Raw genomic sequence first — 20,049 nt, 5'->3', positions numbered from 1 at the left:
GCTTATGTCCTTCAGCATCCAGGTGCAAACCTTTAAAAGTCTCAGACGGATAGACTCCTTAAGGAAAGTTTTAAAAGTGAAAACCATGCAGCAATACTTGGTGGCCTCTTTTGCAGACTGTAAAAGATAGACAGATAGCAGCAAAACAGAGGCTGTGAGAACAATGTGGATCACTGTTAAAACAGCAACAAGCATGGTGCACAATGTCATCTGAGGGAGACGCTAGGCTTTTCACCACCACAGAAGCTGAGGTGTTGGTTGGACGTCTAGCGGAGTCTGTGGGGAGTGTGCGGCTCTCCCAGCGCTCCCATCTGCTAATCTGTTTCTGCCCAGACTCAGCGAGTCAGTGTCAGGGGCACACACACACACACACATACACACACACACACACACTCGCACATGTGCACACAAACACACATACACACCAACTGCCAGTACTGGCCGCATCCAATTGAATTACAGTAGCTCTATATCCCATAATAATACCCCATAATAATACACTCCAAGTGTGCCCTGTTATGAATGCTTAGACACTGGAACACCATGCACCGTCTCATTTTTAAAATAAATGTGAGAAATAAAGGAAGACGAGGATGTTTTTGCAAGTGGTCTGGGCCCAGATGCACCCAGGGCAGGAGGCATTAATCGAGCACCTTTGGTCCATACGGTCATGCTGACTACATTAGCAGAAGATCCAAATCAGCCTAAACAAAGACTGCTGGTCCGGAAAAACCCACTGTGACTGTTAAAGTGGGCATTGCCAGGCCTAATTCAGCTGGTCGCAGCAAATGAGGAAAAACAGGAAGCAGGGGGACATTTTTTGTTTCATTTCAAGTCTATATTTGACAAAGAATTAATTCTCTGCAGATAATTACATGACTGAGTGTTGGTCATGGAGAAAAATCCCATCATAATAATTATGGGTTTGATGCCTTGTTGAATACTTCAAAGAAGTCTTACTAATACTGCATACAGTGAAACAGTTCAGTTATACGCCCACTGGATCAATTGCTGAGTCACTTGAGGAGTTCCTGCTAAGACACCGCTTACTTGTCGAATTTTCAGACAAAAATCTTTTATGGCATGTCTATTCAGATAAGTTACGCTGCTTGTTTTATCCATTCAATTAATAAACATATCTGTCCTTGTGTTAATGCCTATATTGGCACACCATAAAAGATCCTTTGCGTCTGCAGGGTCTTATTCTGAGTCTAATTCCCTGACCATATATCCTGTCCGAATGTTCAGAGCCAGCATGTAGCATGATTACTGTAATTAATATCTTGACCTGTAGAGTGACCCATTATCCTTGCTGTTTAAAAACTCTCATATTGGAGATCCTATTATTTAGCCCTGAGCTGACGAACTGTGAAAAATGTGGGCCAGATTTTCTCCCGTTTTTTCCATTTCTGTCTGTGTAATAAGGTTGTGGCTATGTGCCATATAATCTTGCTCTAGATCATGCAACTTCAAATGGCTTACAGGTTTACACAGCCATTGGTTGGCCCATGTTTATTACCTTTTTTTAAAAAAATAATAAATACATAAGTACTGGTAAATAAATTATATATATATACACACAGCTAAAAAAAAATAAGGGAGCACTTTAATCACACATTGGTCTGTACTCTGTGCTCAGAGCACAGTGCTCTGACATTGTTTGGTGTTGGTGATTTTTTGATTTTGCAAGAACTGTCTGTCAGACATTCTGTGAATGTAGTTTGAGAAAGGAGAAGAGGGTTTTAGCAATTGTGAAAAACTGTAAGTGTTCCCTTATTTTTTTTTAGCAGTATATATATATATATATGAGCACATGAGCATGTATATTAGCATAGTCGGGCATTGCCCTGGTGTCTCCCAAGGCCTTTCATCTTACCACTGACAATCCCTGGCAGGTAGACAAGGCTCTCCTGTCCTTGGCTGTTATATCTATGACTGGATTTTCTCGTGCTGTGATTCGTCCCTGATACCTCCACAGTTTATTTATAACATTCCTTCCGCCAATTAAAGACAACCCATCTGGCTGTGGGCTCAGGGTTGAAAGATAATCCCACCCCTACACTTTGCCACCAGCAAAACAAAGCACAGACAAAATCACAGGGGATAACATTTGCCATGTAAACATAGTCGTGTTTATACGCTACAAAAATACAAGATGACACATGTATGATTTTCTTGCTGAAAAATAATTATCCTCAGAGTGCACGTGAGGCTGATGATCAAATTTGAATATACTTTCTGTATTCCTCTGGAGAGTGAAATACCTGAGGTGGTGGTGGGAGCAAAGAGGGGGGTAATTTTCAGAGCTATGGTACGTGAGGCATCACAAAGCTCTTTCTGACGCCTCCAGTAGAGGAAGCGAAAATAAGGATAAAGAACAAGATAAAAAGCAAGTTTGCGATTCTGGGACATACACAGCAGGGACTGGGTCAGGGCGACAAGCTTCGGCTTTATCAGCTCCCCATCGGACGTTTTATCTCCCCTGAATAAAATTGTGTTAAGCCATACCCAGGTAATGCAAGACTGTCAGTCTTCTGGCCCAAATGGCAGATCCCTAGTTTCACGAAAAACTCTGAGACAAATGTCAAAATGCTACTCAAATGTATTTATTTCACTAGGAAAAATGCTTGAATCATCAAATACTATTGTGGCCTGCATTTCTAAAGCTCTTCCACAAAAATGATGCTGTCAATTATGTTATTGTCTATCACATGGATAAAGGCTTCTATTCTCTAGTGCATTTCAGACGTGACACAAGGCCAGATAGAGGATACATTGTGTTGTCCTTTTAAAAGCAAAAGGCACTGCTGTTTCAAATGGAGTCATGAGATCTCCTTAAATGCATTCCATTAGATACTGGAGAAATCCTTAAATTACATTCTAGACCGGGGGATATTAGACATTCTAGACCTTCTAAAGATCTGCTGCTATGAGATGTACTGTTTTGACTGAATATTGAGTAGAAATTCCTCATTGTGTCTTTAATGAAAGGCTCCTCCATGAAGGACTTGTGAAACTTATAACACAAAGAATAAGATACTGTTACATGCACCGAGCACTATAACAGTATCCGTGTCAGTGTGTCAGTGTTGTCATTGTTATTATCATGTATCAATTGTCAGTACAATGAGAGGAATATCCGTGTACAGGTTGACAGCGTGGTAGATTGGGATAACTAGTCCATATATTGAGAGCCCTTTATTTGGAAATGAAAACAAAACAAAAACATTGCTGATTTCTGGTTGGGTTGTCGTATGGGACGGTGCTGTGGGAGAAAGGATTAAAAAAACATGAAGTTAAAGTTGTGTTAGTGTCTATATGTAGAAAGTCAATGGGTCACGTAGTCAGGCCTGTGACCATAAAAGGCTCGTTGTAACTTTCAGATTGCAATAATGCAGTACTAGCTCTCTTTTTGTGTTCCAGGATTTTATATAAAGCTATTTGGCTGTGATCCCCCTTACAAAAAAGTGTTATGCAAATACAAATCTATCGTAGGACCTATAGCCTACATTGATTCTATGATTCCAGTGTCTCCGGTGGAAAACTGCCTGTGAAATTCTCTATACCTGACATTAATTTGTCTTTCACAAGCATCTAACGTGATTATAGTTTTTCACAATTGCTAGAACACATTTTTGAAACCTTTTACCCTTTTCTCAAAACTGTAAACACAAACCCTGAATATCACATTCACAAAACCTCTGCAAAACTGAACAATCGTCTCAAAACAGTTATAGGCCTACCTGTACTCAAAACCAAACACTGTTTTCAGATCATCTCACAAATCAGTCAAAATGAAAACACTACTGAGCAGTCATTACACACATATGTGTATACATCAAAACATGGAAAACAGTGTTCATAGCAGCTCATATAGCTCCAGGAGAAATTGTCATTGTTTACAGTAATTTTTGCATTTTGCATCTAAAAAACAAAACAAAGCAAAAAGATTTCATAACTCAGTGGATTCAACATTTACTGTAAATGCAGTGAAAATAAAGTATTGAGTATGGGGGTTTGTGTTTACAGTTTTGAGAAAAGGGTGGAAGGTTTCACAATTGTGAAAAACGGACAGGCATTTCAGTACTGTAAATGTTAAGTATTGCAGTCTACAGCCTAGTGTACTCTGAATGCCTCACTGATAGTTTGTGTCCATTGTTGAACCTGCACTGTTCAGCAGCATGTTTACACTCCAAACTTATAATGGAATTGTGTCACAGAATTTGAAACAAGTGTGATCAATTTTGAGTCATTATGTTTAACATGTGGCATTTGTGCTTTCTTTGTGTTTCTCTTTTGCCACTTGTGGTTACCATGCATCACAAGTGCATCACAATGAAAGAGTTTTGCAAAAAGAGTCTATGAGATCTCCAAATTGTGTTTTATATGTGAAAACTGTTTATGGTTTTGACAAAAGAGTGATCGATTCAAGAAATGTGTTCTGGCAATTGATAATTTCTTTCAGAGAATGGAGTTTAGGGTTTTAGCAATTGTAAAAAACAGTAACAAAAACATTAGTAGTTTAGCTGTGTGTGTGTGTGTGTGTGTGTGTGTGTGTGTGTGTGAGAGAGAGAGAGAGTGTGTGTGTGTGTGTGTGTGTAAGAGAGAGAGAGAGAGAGAGAGAGAGAGAGAGAAAGTGTGTGTAAAGGGGAGTGGGGATTAGAGAGTTTTATTTGTCACTTCGGAGTTTTAAAAAGCGAGACGTCTCCCTTGGGGCCTCCCCTGTCTCAACACTGAACACACAGTGCACAGACTACTGGAGTGTGACATCAGACATACACCAGTATTAGAACTAAACAGATGTAATTTACACACAGCGTTCTGCAATGCTGTGCATTATGGAAAAAGTGCTCCCCTTTCTTGTATGAACACTAAATTACTTTTTCGCTTTGCATCTAAGAATCTATACCTCCATCTTCTGCAGCAAAACCACCCCTTCCCTATATGGGCCACATGCAGATGTTGTGTGATGGAGAGATATGGTTCTGACCCGTCTGTACATTCAGATGAGATAAGTGGAGGAATTCCACATCTCCCCAATCCCCTGTGCCAGCATGGCTGAATTAAGCATTTATTTTTAGAAATAATCCTTAGATTACCATGGAGAGGGGCTTGGTATAATCCTTGAGGACTCAGATTGCACTAGGGTTGGTACTCTCCCTAGAAAAGGGGGTCCCCTTTGTTACAAAGCAATTAAACTATTGTGTCAGTGGAATGGAATTCTACAGTTGTCCATTTGTTACTTTACTGATCTATGAAATGTGACCGTGATAACAATCATGCTTAAAGGCACAGTCACTGATCATGTGTGATTTCAAGCCATTACATTTATTTTGTCACATTCAGCAATCATCTCAACACCTGCTAGCTGCCCATTCAGTGAGTGCACTGTAAGAAAGCCGGCCTCTTTAGGCAGCCCACTAGGCCCCAAGAACTGGAAACAAACAAATTGGGTGCAGTCTATCCCTCAAACAAAAATGAAACCCTGTGTTGAGTTTCTCGGGAAATACTGAAGGGAGGGGTGAGCTACCTCCCAGGTGTGTTTCCTTTGGTCCTTGGTTAAAATTTAATGTACATTGTTTTAGGGGGAAAAGTGTCTGCTAATAATGTTAACAAACACAACTTCCTGTACAATCGCTGACTGCACCTTTAATAAAGGCTATATCACTTCATTCAAAATGGAGGTCTTTTAATTAGAACTACGCCTATAAAGGATTGAAACATTGCCAGACCTTACATTGCCAGAATGTGAGTATTTCCAATGTTATTGTGGGGCATGGGGACACTTGACTCAAATTATTGCCTAGTTTGGTGTCAATGAAGAGAGATGTTTGCTCTTCTTTCATGTTGCAGTTATTGGGAACATTTGAAAGAAAAGCATGTTGGTAAGATGCTGTTTTGATTTAATCAATCCATTTCCCTGGACATTTATAAACATTTAAAAATCATATTTCAAGGTTATAAAGGCATTCAAAAAGATAAAAACAGCAGACAACTCATATATTTTGTGTGATATCTGTGATACTCGAGAGTCATTTAAGATATTATTATTGTAATAGACATGTATAGTTTGCTGACATATTGCCCCAGTAGGCTATATCAAGGGGAAATTGTTATCATGGTCCCAACCACCCGAACAGAGTTGGGTAAATCTGCCTCTTCAATTCATGAATCTCAAGCTTGGAATGAGAAAGGCATAATAAACTTGGAATATATAGGCCTACTCTATACTTGTTTAAAAATATGTCATAATTTATATAATATTTCAAATATATATTAAGTTTTACACAACAATGCCATTGTGTGCATGTTCCATTCGTTTCAATGATTCTTTCCAGGCCCTCATCTTTAAATGTTTTTTTTTTTTTTTTTGGGTCAGTTGTGCTGTATGTTTTTGTGGTATTGGCCTGCCCTGCCTCAAAGGCAAGATCCAGCCACAAACTGGCTGAAGATTGCATTACAAAAAACCCCAACTGAAACATTTTGATGGGCTTCATATCTTCTGAATTGTGTAGGCTAGTTAATAGAATATAGTTAGACCACTGTTCACAGGAAGGTCACCGTGTAACAATATGAGCTTGGCAGTCCTGCTAAAAGGCCTGCATGCGCTATTTTGAACGAAGTGCTAGGCTACCTCGCAAGCGAAGTAAATTACAGTTACCCCTCTTGCAACTTGATATAAAGCACACAAGACCACCGGGACAGCAACGTTTCTGCTTGTGGAAAAGGCCTTTGATCACTAATGCTTTTAGCTTTGCAAACTGGCTTTACTGACGGCACTTGCCCTGTTTGAAGTAACCCGATATCTGAACAATCCAGAATGTTAATGTTTGGTTGTTAATATCTTTCGGCTACCGCATATGCGACAACATAACCTATCCTCTCCTTTTACACAGCATCGCTTAGTTTACTGAATATAGGTAGTCATCATAAAGGCTACAAATTGGGGATAGTGTTTTTGCATTTTATTGTCGACAGTAAAGTTGCAGTCATTTAAAGTTACCGCGAAATGTGGTCATGGGTTGTGATAGGACTGTGCTGCCGAAGAAAGACACGAGCAGTTCGTAATAACATTGGTGCCGAGGAGTTCGCACATTATCTGATAACAACGGGCAAATAACTCTGGACTTCATTTTAACCGAAATATAGGCTATAGCATCTACCCCGACACAATGTAACATTTAACGATATATAACCACCAAGGGGGACACTGCTGCGATTGCGGGGCTGCGCTTTCTGGAGGATTGACGACGCTTTTTGTATCCCTAATGGAAGATCCTGAAATGCTTTATCGTGGATATGCTATGCCGTTGTGATTTTTCTGGTTGAACCGGGTTTTCCTCTTCTTGGATATATATTTTGGAATCTTCGTTAAGCGATTTCTGATTCTGCATAATCGAACACAGGGATAAAACAATCTCGGTCTACCTCGCCATATCGCTACCCGGGATTTAAATTATCACGTGTTATAACAACGGAACCATAAATAGTAGCCTACATCAAAATTAATGTGGCGACCCAATCTTTAGCGAATACAATCTGGATTGCAGAATGAGCAGGGAAAGACCCAAGAGGAATATCATTCAAAAGAAATTTGTAAGTGTGCGTTTGATTTAAATGTCTTTCTGAAAAGCTTGGAACATGGTGTTAACTTGTGCCTTTAAATGCTTACACTTAGAAATAGCCTGTCCAAAATCACCCGAGAATCATGCATTAGAAATATTAGCCTAATGTAAGCACATTTGCCATTTGTTTATGCTCTTAGACGTAGGCTATCTATCAAGCGTTGGCTTCAACCAGATGGGAGTTGCTTGTTTATTGGACGCACATTATTACTTCAGAAATGGGGCAATACGTCTGTTTATTGAGGTGTGTTCGTGAAACGGATCTCTAAGAATATCTTGTAGTTGACCTCAGAATCGCTTTGTTTGCTATTCTCAGAACGCAGGCAGCCACATTTCGCCTCTGGCTTTTCCGGGTTCTTTCGCCATTCGCGACTACTAACCCGGTTTAAATTGGCAGTCTTTTTTAGTCAATTGGTTATCGAAGCACTATGATATCTTGGTGAACCCAAAACGGTCACTGAGTTCAGAGTGGTGTAGACACCAATGTAGCTTATGTTGGATTGTTTTAAGCATGTCAGTTTCGTTTAGAAAGCTGGATGTCCACTTTATAGTCTATAGGTGCTGGAACCGTCTTTTAATATGATCAAATGTAGCCTTTGCTGGAACCAAAATTAGTGATTGACCTCAGGATCAGGACGCTTCATTTGAGGCCTTAAGATAGCGTTGAAGTAATTGTTCTCATTTTCCTATTCTGTAATGTAGGGATATGACTTCACACAGTTGCAATTTTAGCTGCACTTTACAGTAATGCCCCAGTATTTTTTCTGTTGGAGGCTCCAACAGAAAAGGTAACCAAAGTCTCCTCACCAGTAAGACTAGTTCAGTTCAATGTCAGAAACGTGATAAGCACAACTGTGTTCACTGCCACACACAGAACACCACGGTGAGGGTGATTTGTTTGACAAATATGAGGATAAAAGATATTCTGGTAGATACTCTAGTATTTCAGTAAGGTCAATATAACTGGACTATGTACATGACAGAGCTGATTTAACGACACACACACATAGTCAGTGTAAACTCAGGAGAAAAGGTGGATCAAGACCTGATACCTTAAAGCCTTGCAGTAGGCCTGACCTACCATGCAGTTTTTTTTTTCAAAGCGAATGAGCCATTGAAATCGTTAATCTGAAATATTTCCTGTTCCAACTTCTTTGTAGAGTTTATTTGGTGCTTTACATTGTTCTGTTTGCATGCGTGTAGAAAGTTAAGGCGTGGTAAATACTGTGGTGAGTCACATCTCATGATCACTTCACTCAAAAGGACTGTGCTTCACTAAATATGTCAAATCAGTTGATCAATCAGGTATTGTTTATGGATTTCTTTTATTTTCAACCAAGTTATGGAAAGCAATTTAAAGCTGCATGTGGAAGGTGAACACAAGAATCCAGATGGACCAAGTGAAAGAATACCTGTGTCGTCCCGAACATAGTGTACGTTCGGAGGAAGAACCCAACTAGTCACAGTGGACTTTAGTGTGACTGTGCTCTCGGAAGCACCTCAGCCCTTGCAGTTTAACCTCAACTCAATTAGTGTAAGACTATTATACATGCTTGGCTTAAGGAGAAGTGGATGAAAGAACAAGTGGGCCTTCGCAACTGAACTCAGCTAAAAAAGACACTTGGCTACACCAGATAAGCACATCCCTGTGATCATACACACACACACACACACAAAGCGTGTTGTTTGCATTTTGTGACAGTGTAAAAAACCAGAGATAAAGACACCCGTTAAAGCATGTCTTCAGTGTTAAGAAACAGAGAGAGAAAGAGAGAGAGGAAGAGAAAGATGGCAGTGGAGGTAATTGGAAATGACAAGTGCAGGGGGGGTTGGGGGGTGCTTTGGTAGTCTGCACGGCAGTGTGGTGGTCTAAAACATAACTCAGTGCCATGTGCTCTAAAACTTAATTCATTGCCATGTGCGAGGATAAGCACAGCTGTTGCTAGGCTTTTGCAAATTTAAAGAGGCTGTCAGTGTTTGTTTGAGTGGGCACACAACTGACAAGGCCCAGTCAAGGAATCTGACCTACTGAATGGGACACACACACTCTCTCCTGCTCTCTCGTCCTGCCTTTTCCCCTTTCTATGTGTCTCTTTTTTTACACACATACAAACACACACACACACAATCATTTTCTGTCTTTCTCCCTCTCTGTCTCTCATTCTCTTATCCTAACACTCATACAAACACACGCACACACACATGCATGCACACACACACACGCACACATGCATGCACACACACACACACACACACACACACACAGAGGGCTCTTTAAAGGCCACAGTGTTGCCTTGTGGCATTAAAACTTAATACCAGGCTCTGGACTGACTCGGCTAGTATCACTGTAATCTGTGTCACGCTTCTGTCAGCCTCCATCTGAACTGAGTCAACGGAGCAGAGAGGATTCTGCCGCCGCAGCCAGAAAGATGTGTTCAGCATGCTGTGTGCCCCTCTGGACAGATTGTGAGCCTGCACACCTGTAAAAGTGACCTTCATACTCCAGAGTAGGTATGGATTGCTGGTGAGGGGGGGCATGTGAACCGTGTATCTGCGGTGGACGGAATCGAACCAGCCCTACCCTCAGGAAGATCTGCTGCAGTCAGCACTTTACACTTCTATTGCCCTTCCCATCATTTGTTTTTGTTTACACAATGGCTGCACCGTTTCATTACTGCTGTTATATAATTTGATTGCAAGCAAGCGTTGTAAAAAAGAAATTATGTAACCTTATTCTGGAGTGAACCTAATGACTTTGCTCCAGCCAGATTATTGTGAGGGTTGGCAGCGAAAGAAGTTTTAGTGGCGATCAAAGCTCAGTCGCTATTCAGATAATAATTATTTTGTTTGGTTTTACATAATCAGCTGGACAGGTATGAGCCTGACTATTGCCTGCAGTGTTGCTGAAGCTGGATAAAGACCTGTATTCATAGTCACATAATCAACACTTCTGTTTTGTCCATTCAAATGGTTTCTACAAATTGTTTGTGTCATGTTTTGTCAATCCAAATGGCTGGATCTAGATTTCAAATCAAATGAATGTTAAAAGTGTCCATGTAACAAGCACTTGATTACTCTCTGGTGTTTGAGCTGAGACCCTTGCAGGCCATAAATGTATGTCTTGGCTCTCCCGTCGGTGTGAGGAGGTATGGACTTTCCATGCATCACAGTCTGCTTTCGCTTCAGCTCAGCGCTTCAGCGGTTTCTTTATGTCTCCCGATTTATTCCATGCAGAGTTTTTATCTGAGGGCCACTTGTCAAACCTGTGGTGCATTATTCCTCTTGTTGCTTAACAGTGTTTGTCAAGAGCCGCTTTCGCAGCAGAGAGATCTCAGCCCTAAGAGCAGACTCCAGTCACACTACATTAACCGACACGTTAACAATGCGGGACACATGCCCTGAATTATGGGAAACATAGATTTTCACTCATCTATTTATCGCTTTCAATTTCCATGCATTATGGAAATATGGCTCGCTAATCATGCCAGACTGCCATTGGCCACAGTGGTTAAATCATTTGGGCATGGCACATAACAATAATTACAAGGAAACCAGTGCGGCTCAGAATTATTGGTTCGACTACCCTGGAAACTGCAAAGAAATGGAAAAAAAAGGAAGTGGTCTCGATGCTTGTGATGTTGGATGGGATCTGATCGTCAAACAATAGCCTAGCCTTGCCTAGTCTGACATTCTGGCAACTGTGCTGTCATTGCGTCGATGCATGCCAGAATTTAAATGTTGTGCTCAGTAGCTAAAGGACAGGGTAACAAAAGGATTATAACTACCTAGGCAGAATGATTAGTTTTCCTCCACAGCCACAAGATAGCCATTACGAGCACTTGGCTTATTCTAACTTGAGAGGAGCTACAACAAGTCTAATAGCACACCGCCAGGCAACTCCTAACGCTTCCAGATGTGTTGCAGTCCTCTGTCAGAATGCCATCTGTCCTCACAGTGGAAGCGATAGAACTCTGTATATTTCATCTCTCATAACCAATACTCAACCATCCACCATTTTCTGAGGATTATTTCAAAGATGTTTATTTGGTCCTTTCTGGCTCAGAAACATCTCTGACTGTGCTTCTCATCTGGTCGGGCGCGATGCGTGACATGCTTCTGCAGGTCCAGGTGTTTTCCATCTCAGGACACCAGGAGAGATTGGCCCTGGAGTTGGGGTTAGCAGCCCTAACTCAGCCTGGGGATATCCCCAGTGCAGCCCAGCCCAGCACAGGCTACTCTCTTGCTCTGCTCTGCTTTGTGGCCTCCTGTGCTGCTGGCCTTGGCCTGAGTCTCTTCTCTCTCTCTCTCTCTCTCTCTCTCTCTCTCTCTCTCTCTCTCTCTCTCTCTCTCACTCTCACTCTCTCTCTCTCTCAGCTTGGACTGAGCCAGGTTCTGTTTACATAGATCCTTGAGTGCAAGGCTTTCCTCCAACACTCTGAATGGGAGACTCTCACTCAGCTGTTGTTAGAGGCTACGGAACAGGAACAGTGCAACTACTGTGTGACAGGCTCTGTCCTTGCAGTTTTGGCTGATCAGACCAAATGTTGAAAGTTGGACCCGATTAAAAAAAAAAAATTCACTGGAGTTGGAAATAACATTTGGATTGGATTTGGATATTTCACATCCACCCCAGAGTATCTATTAATATTTAACTAACCATACCATCCTGCTGGAGTAGGGTGTGTGTGTGTGGGGTGGTGTTATGAAGCATATTGGGCCATTTAGCGCAAAGCAAGTTGCTGTGTCTAATGATAATCTGTCTTGGAGCAAATCTAGTTTAGAGTTTTATTAGGTAAGGGCAGGAGAAGGGGAGTAATGGACGATGTATCTTTCCTGGTCGGTTCACATGTCTTTGGGCCTAATATATGCTAACAAAGTAATCCGTAATGTCCAGTCAGGCCCCTTGGCAGCCAGCAGCAGTTGTATCGTCAGCACTCAGTACGGTATAACTGAAACGGCCCTCCCGAGCTTTCCTCTGCTTTATATTGGGCCAACCATTCTCCCGGCCCCCCCATCCTGTTGTTGTGAGTAAATGTTTCCCTATTTGGATGGACGGCATGAAAATATATTCATCACGCAGTTAAGTGAGGTCTTCGTCTTTGTGCCTTTCTATAGCCAGTTCTATTTTCTCTCTGCATTGTGTCCAAGCATCTAAGAATCGTTGTGTCATTTCTTGCAAGTCTGTTTTATTCCAATGGTTGTATTCATCCTTGAGTTTCTCCCTGAGGTATTCATCTTGCAGTATATTTCCAGGTAGAGGAAAGCCTGTCTTAAAGGAGAAGAGGAGAGGGCACTTACAGCTTGGCTGCTGTCAGAAAAAGGCTTTTGAGTTGACAAAAAGATGCTCCGTCAGAGCCCAAATGCTTTTGATATAGTGCTTATGGATATGCGTCCCTGTCATTAAATTGACCTCAAATAAGAGCTATGAGTTTCAGAAAGAGGTCATTACACAATTGAGAGTGTGGTCGTGTGCGAGGCTAACTAAAGTATCGGTGTACCAGACAACTGGTAGCATAAACTCCCTGTTTGCTGTGAGAAACCACATGCGTTTTTTTGCGAAGCATTGTATCTCCTAATGCCCAAAAACAAAGACGTAAATCACCAGGGGAAATATTCCGAGGTGCCAGTCATCTCTCCGAGCCCATCCCACACCCAGACATGTCCAGCTGTGCTCTAATTAAGCAAATCACTCCTAGGATCAACACCGACTCTGCCGAGCACCTAAACAAGCTTAGCTTAATTTTATGCATTTGTGTATATTTTATGTATATTTGTGTGGTTAGGCTTGTTTCATTTGTTTCATACGTTCATATAGCCTACATGTAGGCTACTGTGTTAAAAAGAATGGCCACATCAGTATCTGAGAAGATGCTGTTTTGCCGTAAATGTAGTGTGAAATTATGCCGCTGCTCTTCCTAGTCTGCACAGAGGCAGACCTGGTGCAGCTGCATTATGTATGTGTCCTGGACTGAAGCATGTTCCAGGCATGTCCCTCTTTGCTTTGTGCTGCCACTCTGCCTCAGAGACCTCTACCCCACTCCGGGCCCCTCTTTGTTCACACAGCCGCCCTCTCTATACAAAGGACCAGGGGATAATATTTCACAACAGGTTTAATTTTTTTTTGCTGCTTTGACAGACTCTTTCCCTCCGTTTCCTTCTCTCAGCACTGTCAGGGTGAGTTCCCATCCATTTCTGTCAAATTCACAGCTGCATTCAATACTGTAGCTGAGCAGAGAGATTTTTTTTTCTCTGGAAGTCTAATGCCACCACCATGGACTCCTTGCTCTCTTTAAGCCTGAAGACAGCAGGCACTAGAGTGAGGCACTGAGCAGATTCACGACTCGTAAGTTTTATCCAGTGACAAAAAAAGAGACGCATCAAAGCCCATGCGAGTGAATGGGCTGTGTGGGCAAGTAGAGAGTTATAGGTGCTCTTGAGAGAGGGAAGAGAGTAGGAGCAGAAGGAGAGAGACAGAGTTAGAGAAAAAGAGAGGGGGACAGAGTAGAAGAAAAAGAGAGAGAACTGGGAGGCCATGGGCCATGTGGCTGTTGTCATGGAGAGGGAGGGGAGGAGGCGGGGCTGTGATATCTTGGCTCTCCCCGTGACAGTCTGTCTTGGCTTCTAGGTGACTATTTGGACGGTGCCGTCTGAGGGAACAAAGTGCCCTTGATAAGTGAGCTAAAACCCTGTTGTGGTGTAATCAGGCTTTTACCGAGACCCCTGGGCATTGTCTTTTGTGTGCATTACAGCTAGTAAAATGAGGAACAAGGGCCATAAATGGTACTGCTAAGATTTGTAGTGCAGACATTTTGCCATATACATGTTTTATTTTTATCCACAAGGGGTGTGCCCAGATGAAATGTATGACAATCATGTTCTCTGAATGTGTTACATTCCATATATTGGGTCTGGTCATCGATTTGTTTTCATTTCATTAGCTGGTAGAATGAATGGTTTTATTATGCTGCTTTTCAAGCCAGGCCTTCTGAAGGAACGGCAGCATCATGATCAAAAGGAGATTTTTTGCAATTTGTGTCTGCAAAAGTAAAGCGTTATTATTACATATTTATACAGCAAATTGGTTCCGCTTTCTTCACCTGGTAATTCAGATAAAATACAGCTGATGCAATTAACTCCACAGCTGGGGGGAAATCCAGCGCAGTCAACGCTTCCTCATTTCAGAACCCTTTGACTGCAGGCGGTAGATAACATTCATGCGGTGGTGGTGAGGCCAGGCCAGCAGCTGCTTAGTGGGGATCCAAACAGATTGAGACAAGTCTAAACACCTCAGTCTTGTTCTTGAAAGAGCGAAATCCATGCGTTTCATTACTTGTTTTTGGAATACGGCTTGTTGTTGTTGTTTGTGTGTTTTTTTTTACAGAGACAAGCAGTCTCCCTGCTACTTTGTGATTGTATCTCGTAAAAATGATTAACCTGACAGTATTCCCTGCTCATCGGCATGAAGCTCTATTCCCCTAGCAGTTACAGGAAACAGATCAGACACAAATCCAAGATGAGATACAATCACTAAATATAGCTGGAATATCAGGCCTTATAGGCTTCCTTTTGTTCAGTCTTTGAATGCACGTCGTATCACATGAGCTTGGCATTTTCTTTTGGCCAACATAACTTTGATTCAGAGGGAAATATTCAGTCAAAGGACTTCTCCCACTTGCTGTGTAAATCCGTTGGCTGGCTGACCATAACAAACCACCCACCCCCTTTCTAAGCCTGAGTGTCATAATGGCCCTGCAGACTCAGGTTTAGTGGAAAGTATTCACCTCCTCTAGAGCTAACCTTGATGTCCGTGTGAAATTCAGGAAAGTGGCGTGTCACTCCCGTTTCTGTAAAGGCTCACAGGAATTCCTGTCTCCTTGCCGTGCGAGCGAGCGAATGAGAGCTCCCGGGAGCTATAACCGCACGCACGCACGCACGCACGCACGCACGCACGCAAAAAAAAAAAGAATGGTGGTGTCTGTGTGCCACTCTTTCTGTGTCTGTGTGCCACTGGCTCTGGTGTCTCAGAACAAGGTCACGTTCGACATGTTGGCAGAGGCTCGCTAGGGCCTGCTGCTGCCGCCACTGCGGCTGCCCGCACGCTTCTGTTTTTATGTGGCCGTGGAGCTCGGCCAACAGGGTGTAATAATGTTGATGTGTTCTGCTTAATCTGCTGCTTGACTGATACTGTGGCCAGCTGCCGGCCACTCAGGAGAGACCCAGAGCCGGACAGATTGAGCGTTGTTTATTTGTGTAGTCCACCCCACAGGCCCAGTCCAGACCAAAAACAGACAGTGGACAAGTTGGATTTTGCCAGATGGGTGAAGCAAAAGTATTGATTTTGAGTCGTTGGCTTCTAACAAGAGCTAACAAGGGATTTTTGCCTTCTAGTCATGCTTCTCATCTGCACCAGAGGTTTCAGGTGGTCAGAAGTAATAGTGATATTCACCATCACTGGTATGCCATACAAAGAGATTTGGTAGGTCTTGTAAGTGACACATATATTGCAATGCTGTAGGCCACATAGTCTTGTTTTAACACCAAAATATTTTAAACATTGAAAGGATAATTGAATGTTTAAGCTTGTAGATGAAATATATTCTCCCTCAGTGTAGAAAATCAGAGAGTAGACTTACTGCTCGACATTTTAGATAAATAATAGAGAATAATTATCAGTGGGAGAACAAATGTGCTAAAAAATATTCTGTCTACTTATTATGCTGACTTCATTTCTTATTAGTCACAGAGGGGCATTCATTGTTAATGGTGATCCATCCTTGTATATGGAAGTGGATAAGCTAATATTTCTAACAATGGGATTTTGAAAATAGGATCCCAGCGTTCGCTTATTTGCGTCTTTCGCACATGAGTCATTTGTGTTCTTGTCAGGTTTGTGGGTTATGACGAAGCGATGCAGTTGATACTCGCATATCAACCTCGTAGACATAGCATGTTTATTCAAAGAGGAATACCCCCCCCCCCCCCCCCCTCCCAGACAGACAGACAAACAGACACACACACACATGCATGCACACACATACACACACACACACACACACACATACATGCTAACTGGCACACTGTCCTACTCAAACAACATGGCAGTATTGAGATGGTGGTTGTGCCTGGATCAATGCCACCTTGTGCAATTCACAGTGCCTACAAGGCAGGTCTGTGCATTCGAGCTGTCCTGTTCCATTGGGTTTGCTTTGACAGGTTATCTGTATGCAAATCTGGAACAGCGTTACTTGAAAAGTGCACAGAATTGTTTCTAGTCTGCTAGCAATTACAATGTAATCCCTGTCAGCGCTGGGCATTATGGTTTGGCCGTTTGCGCGAGTATCACTTTCATTATGTGAGCCTAAATGCCTCCTCGTCCGTTTGCGTGGCTGCTGAAGACAGTCCAAACCTCAGAGCTTTCCCTCAAGTGTGTTAGTCACAGAGGATCAGCTCATCATCTGCCACTCATAAAGAAATTGAGTCTCTGATGAGGCAGAGGATCTGCACTGGACACAATGTGGAAGCTATTCACTGGTTCAGTCCGTAGCCTTATTCACCCTGTGATAACAGAGAAGTCCTCCAGCCAGGTTTTTAATGATGATGTAAAATGCTTGAAAGTATTATATTATTTTAAGAGAAACCTAGCAATCAGTGTTTTGCTGGATTTTAACTCTTTGCAATGAGGTAAGCAATCATTGACCGAGCTCTATGAGGCCTGGCTTTGAGTGAAAACATACCTCTCCCAGGCTGGTGTAGGACTTCATTTGCTCTGAACCAGTGAATGTTTTAATCATACCACATTGTCTGGCATGGGTTCAGGCTCTCCTCTGCAAAGCACAGGTCTGGGAGAGGAAGGGAGACTCCATGGAAATGGATGAGGACATTAAAGGCAGAACGTGAAGATATTGCAGTTGGCACACAGGAAACTGAGATTCTCCGAGGGTACCCGGCGTGTCAGAGATGATTAGGTATTTAATTTAACCTCCGGTTTTGGAACCGAAGTAAAGGAAATTCAGCTGAAATAGATTGTTTCATGTGGGACTCAGCGAATGCATTGAACACTGCACGCATGCACATGTGCAGACTGAAGGTGCTCTGTATGGCTCTGAGGACTCCTAATTGATTTAGGATGGACTTTGGCGTCTCTGATTAGAACGTCACTCATTAGGTTCTGTACAGTGGAGAAGCAGTGGATCAGTGATCATTTATTTGATCAGAGAGCCGTTGTTCTCACAGAAGGATTATGGAGGAGGAAGTAGGAAGGGGAGAGAGAGAGAGAAGGAGGAAGTGCTGTGCTGCTTCTCATTCAGTCAGCTAAAGTCTCCTCAATTTGCTCTGGTTTACTGAGCTGTAAAGTGATGCGGATCGAGACTGTGGCGACATTCACTTATTTACTATTGCTGATGAGGCTCTCTTGTACTACATCCAAGATAACTCTCAAGGATCACACACAGTTAGGTGTGTAACACATCCAAAATAACTCTCAAGGATCACACAGTTAGGTGTGTAACATATCCAAGATGTAGCTCTCAAGGATCACACAGTTAGGTGTGTAACAGACAGACAGGTTTCATGTTGTTATCTTGTGTCTATATCTCTGGCCATCACTCAACTGCCGCAACCCCTTTCACATGCATCTCTCTTTGTCATTGTGTCAACAGCAATATCTCATAACTGTTTAATTCCCATGCCCTTGAGATGGGGGCCAATGTAGGCTCACTTGTAGGACAAAGACCTGAGCTCTAAAGACCAAACCCAGGGGACCCCACACTTAACCACAAAACAACTGACCTGTCTCTATTGTGTTGACGGTTGGTCAGTTATGCATGCCACACATACCACACTCTCCGCAGCCCTGAACAACACGAAGAAAGATGGCGCTCGGAGTGAAGCATGCTCATGTTCGCCGGCGTAAAGTAGTTCTCATTATTGTCAAGGGTGTGACTCATGGGCTAAGGAGACTTGTTTATAATTTGGTGTTCCTTAAGATCAAATGGATGGAGCTATTCATAAATTAAACATGTGTCGGCTTACATAGTCCCTGTGGAAGGAGCAGGAATTTGAAGCACATGCCTGAATATATATGATGAATGCTACTGTGAAAGTTTGCCAACACCACGGCTCTACGTGGCTTAGAACAGTCTAGAAGTGCTCATGTATTGATTGTAGGCCTGGCCATGTTTCATTTTATGTGCATCGGTAGGCTTGAGTATGTGTGAAAAGCCATACAAGCTTGAAAGGCAAGAAAATGTTTTCTTTATGGACAAAGAAGTTTCATCCTCTTAGCAGGGGGTAATTAATCATTGGTATGCAGTAGTGTTTTTTCCCTGGGAGCAGAGAGTGTGTGCCATACAGTCTTTTAGAGGAACATGTTGTACAGCCCATTGAAATCGGCGGCTATTTACATCTGGAGAATTCCGCAGTGTATCGCTGCCTTCCGCGCTGGGGGGGCGGGGGTGTGGGGTAACCGGCTTCTCTCTTTTCTTAACCAGCCAGGCCGGCTCCCGCTGGCTGTGCTGAATGATATGTGAGTGTAGCAGGAGACCAGTGCCCCCCCCCCTCCCCGCACTTGGACGTTGCCCAAAAGTGTTGCATTGTTGGTACAGTAGGGTTGACCCACAGTATTATTTTTCTCTGGGTTTGAACAGACTCCAGAAGGTATTTTGGCTTGGGTTGGTTAAAGCCAGCTGACTCAGGGTAAAAAAGGGAAGGCCTCACAGACACCCACCCACACAGACCCACACACACACACACACAGACCCACACACACACACACAGGCACAGATATATACTTACTCACAGAATCGCACACTCGGATGTGTGTGCCCCTTTATGTGAGAAAGTAATCGAGTGTGTGAAGAGCTTTCAGAGAATCAGGAATTGTGGGAAGCAGCTGGGGGAAAGCCGTGGAGCAGGAAGTGGGAGCCATCTCGCTACTGGGAGAAGAATGTGTATTGTACAAACAAGCTGTTCACCCACAGGGAATGTGTGTTATCATAACAGCTAGCATGCGTGTTGTGATAGCAGTCAGTATCTACAGTAATAAGGATCCCTCTGACACGTGCCTGCTGCCGCTGCTGCTGCTTCTCTCTCACCGATGAGAGAAGCCTGCTGCTGGAGTGTGTGTGTATGTGTGTGTGTCTATTTTTAGCCACGACAGTTCATCGCAGACAGTGTGGCGGTTTCCTTTGTTTCTCCTAAAAAATGCACATTTATTCTGCCCGCGTGCGTTTTTGTCTCCGCGGTGAATCTGACACATCTCGTCTTGTGTGAATCACTTTGTGATTTTAATTTCCTCTACACGGCCACTGTTCACAGATTATGCCATCGTCATATCACTGGAAGAGCCCTATAAGAGGATTGGTGTCCTTTTTGACATTGATATATTTCCCCACCCCAGGAACTGTTATTCTATAGGTACTGAATA

At 42.7% G+C, this 20,049-nt stretch overlaps 1 protein-coding gene across 2 annotated transcripts in view; it reads left to right on the top strand.

Moving 5' to 3' along the window:
• The first annotated feature begins 6,998 nt into the window (after positions 1-6,998).
• The window catches only part of jarid2a (jumonji, AT rich interactive domain 2a), a 38,873-nt gene continuing 25,822 nt past the window's right edge, over positions 6,999-20,049 (top strand). Inside the window, exon 1 of one of the 2 annotated variants that reach the window (XM_042106470.1) lies at positions 6,999-7,596. In XM_042106470.1, the coding sequence (XP_041962404.1) occupies positions 7,552-7,596 (45 nt within the window). In that variant the 5' untranslated portion in view covers positions 6,999-7,551. The remainder of the gene's footprint in view (positions 7,597-20,049) is intronic. The other variant, XM_042106471.1, reaches the window with a different exon arrangement.

The sequence above is a fragment of the Alosa sapidissima genome, chromosome 10 (assembly GCF_018492685.1).
Source record: "Alosa sapidissima isolate fAloSap1 chromosome 10, fAloSap1.pri, whole genome shotgun sequence".
NCBI classification, from domain to species: Eukaryota; Metazoa; Chordata; class Actinopteri; order Clupeiformes; family Clupeidae; genus Alosa; species Alosa sapidissima.
The sequence above is the reverse complement of the archived record's forward strand: the minus strand, read 5'-3'. Positions and strand labels throughout refer to the sequence as shown.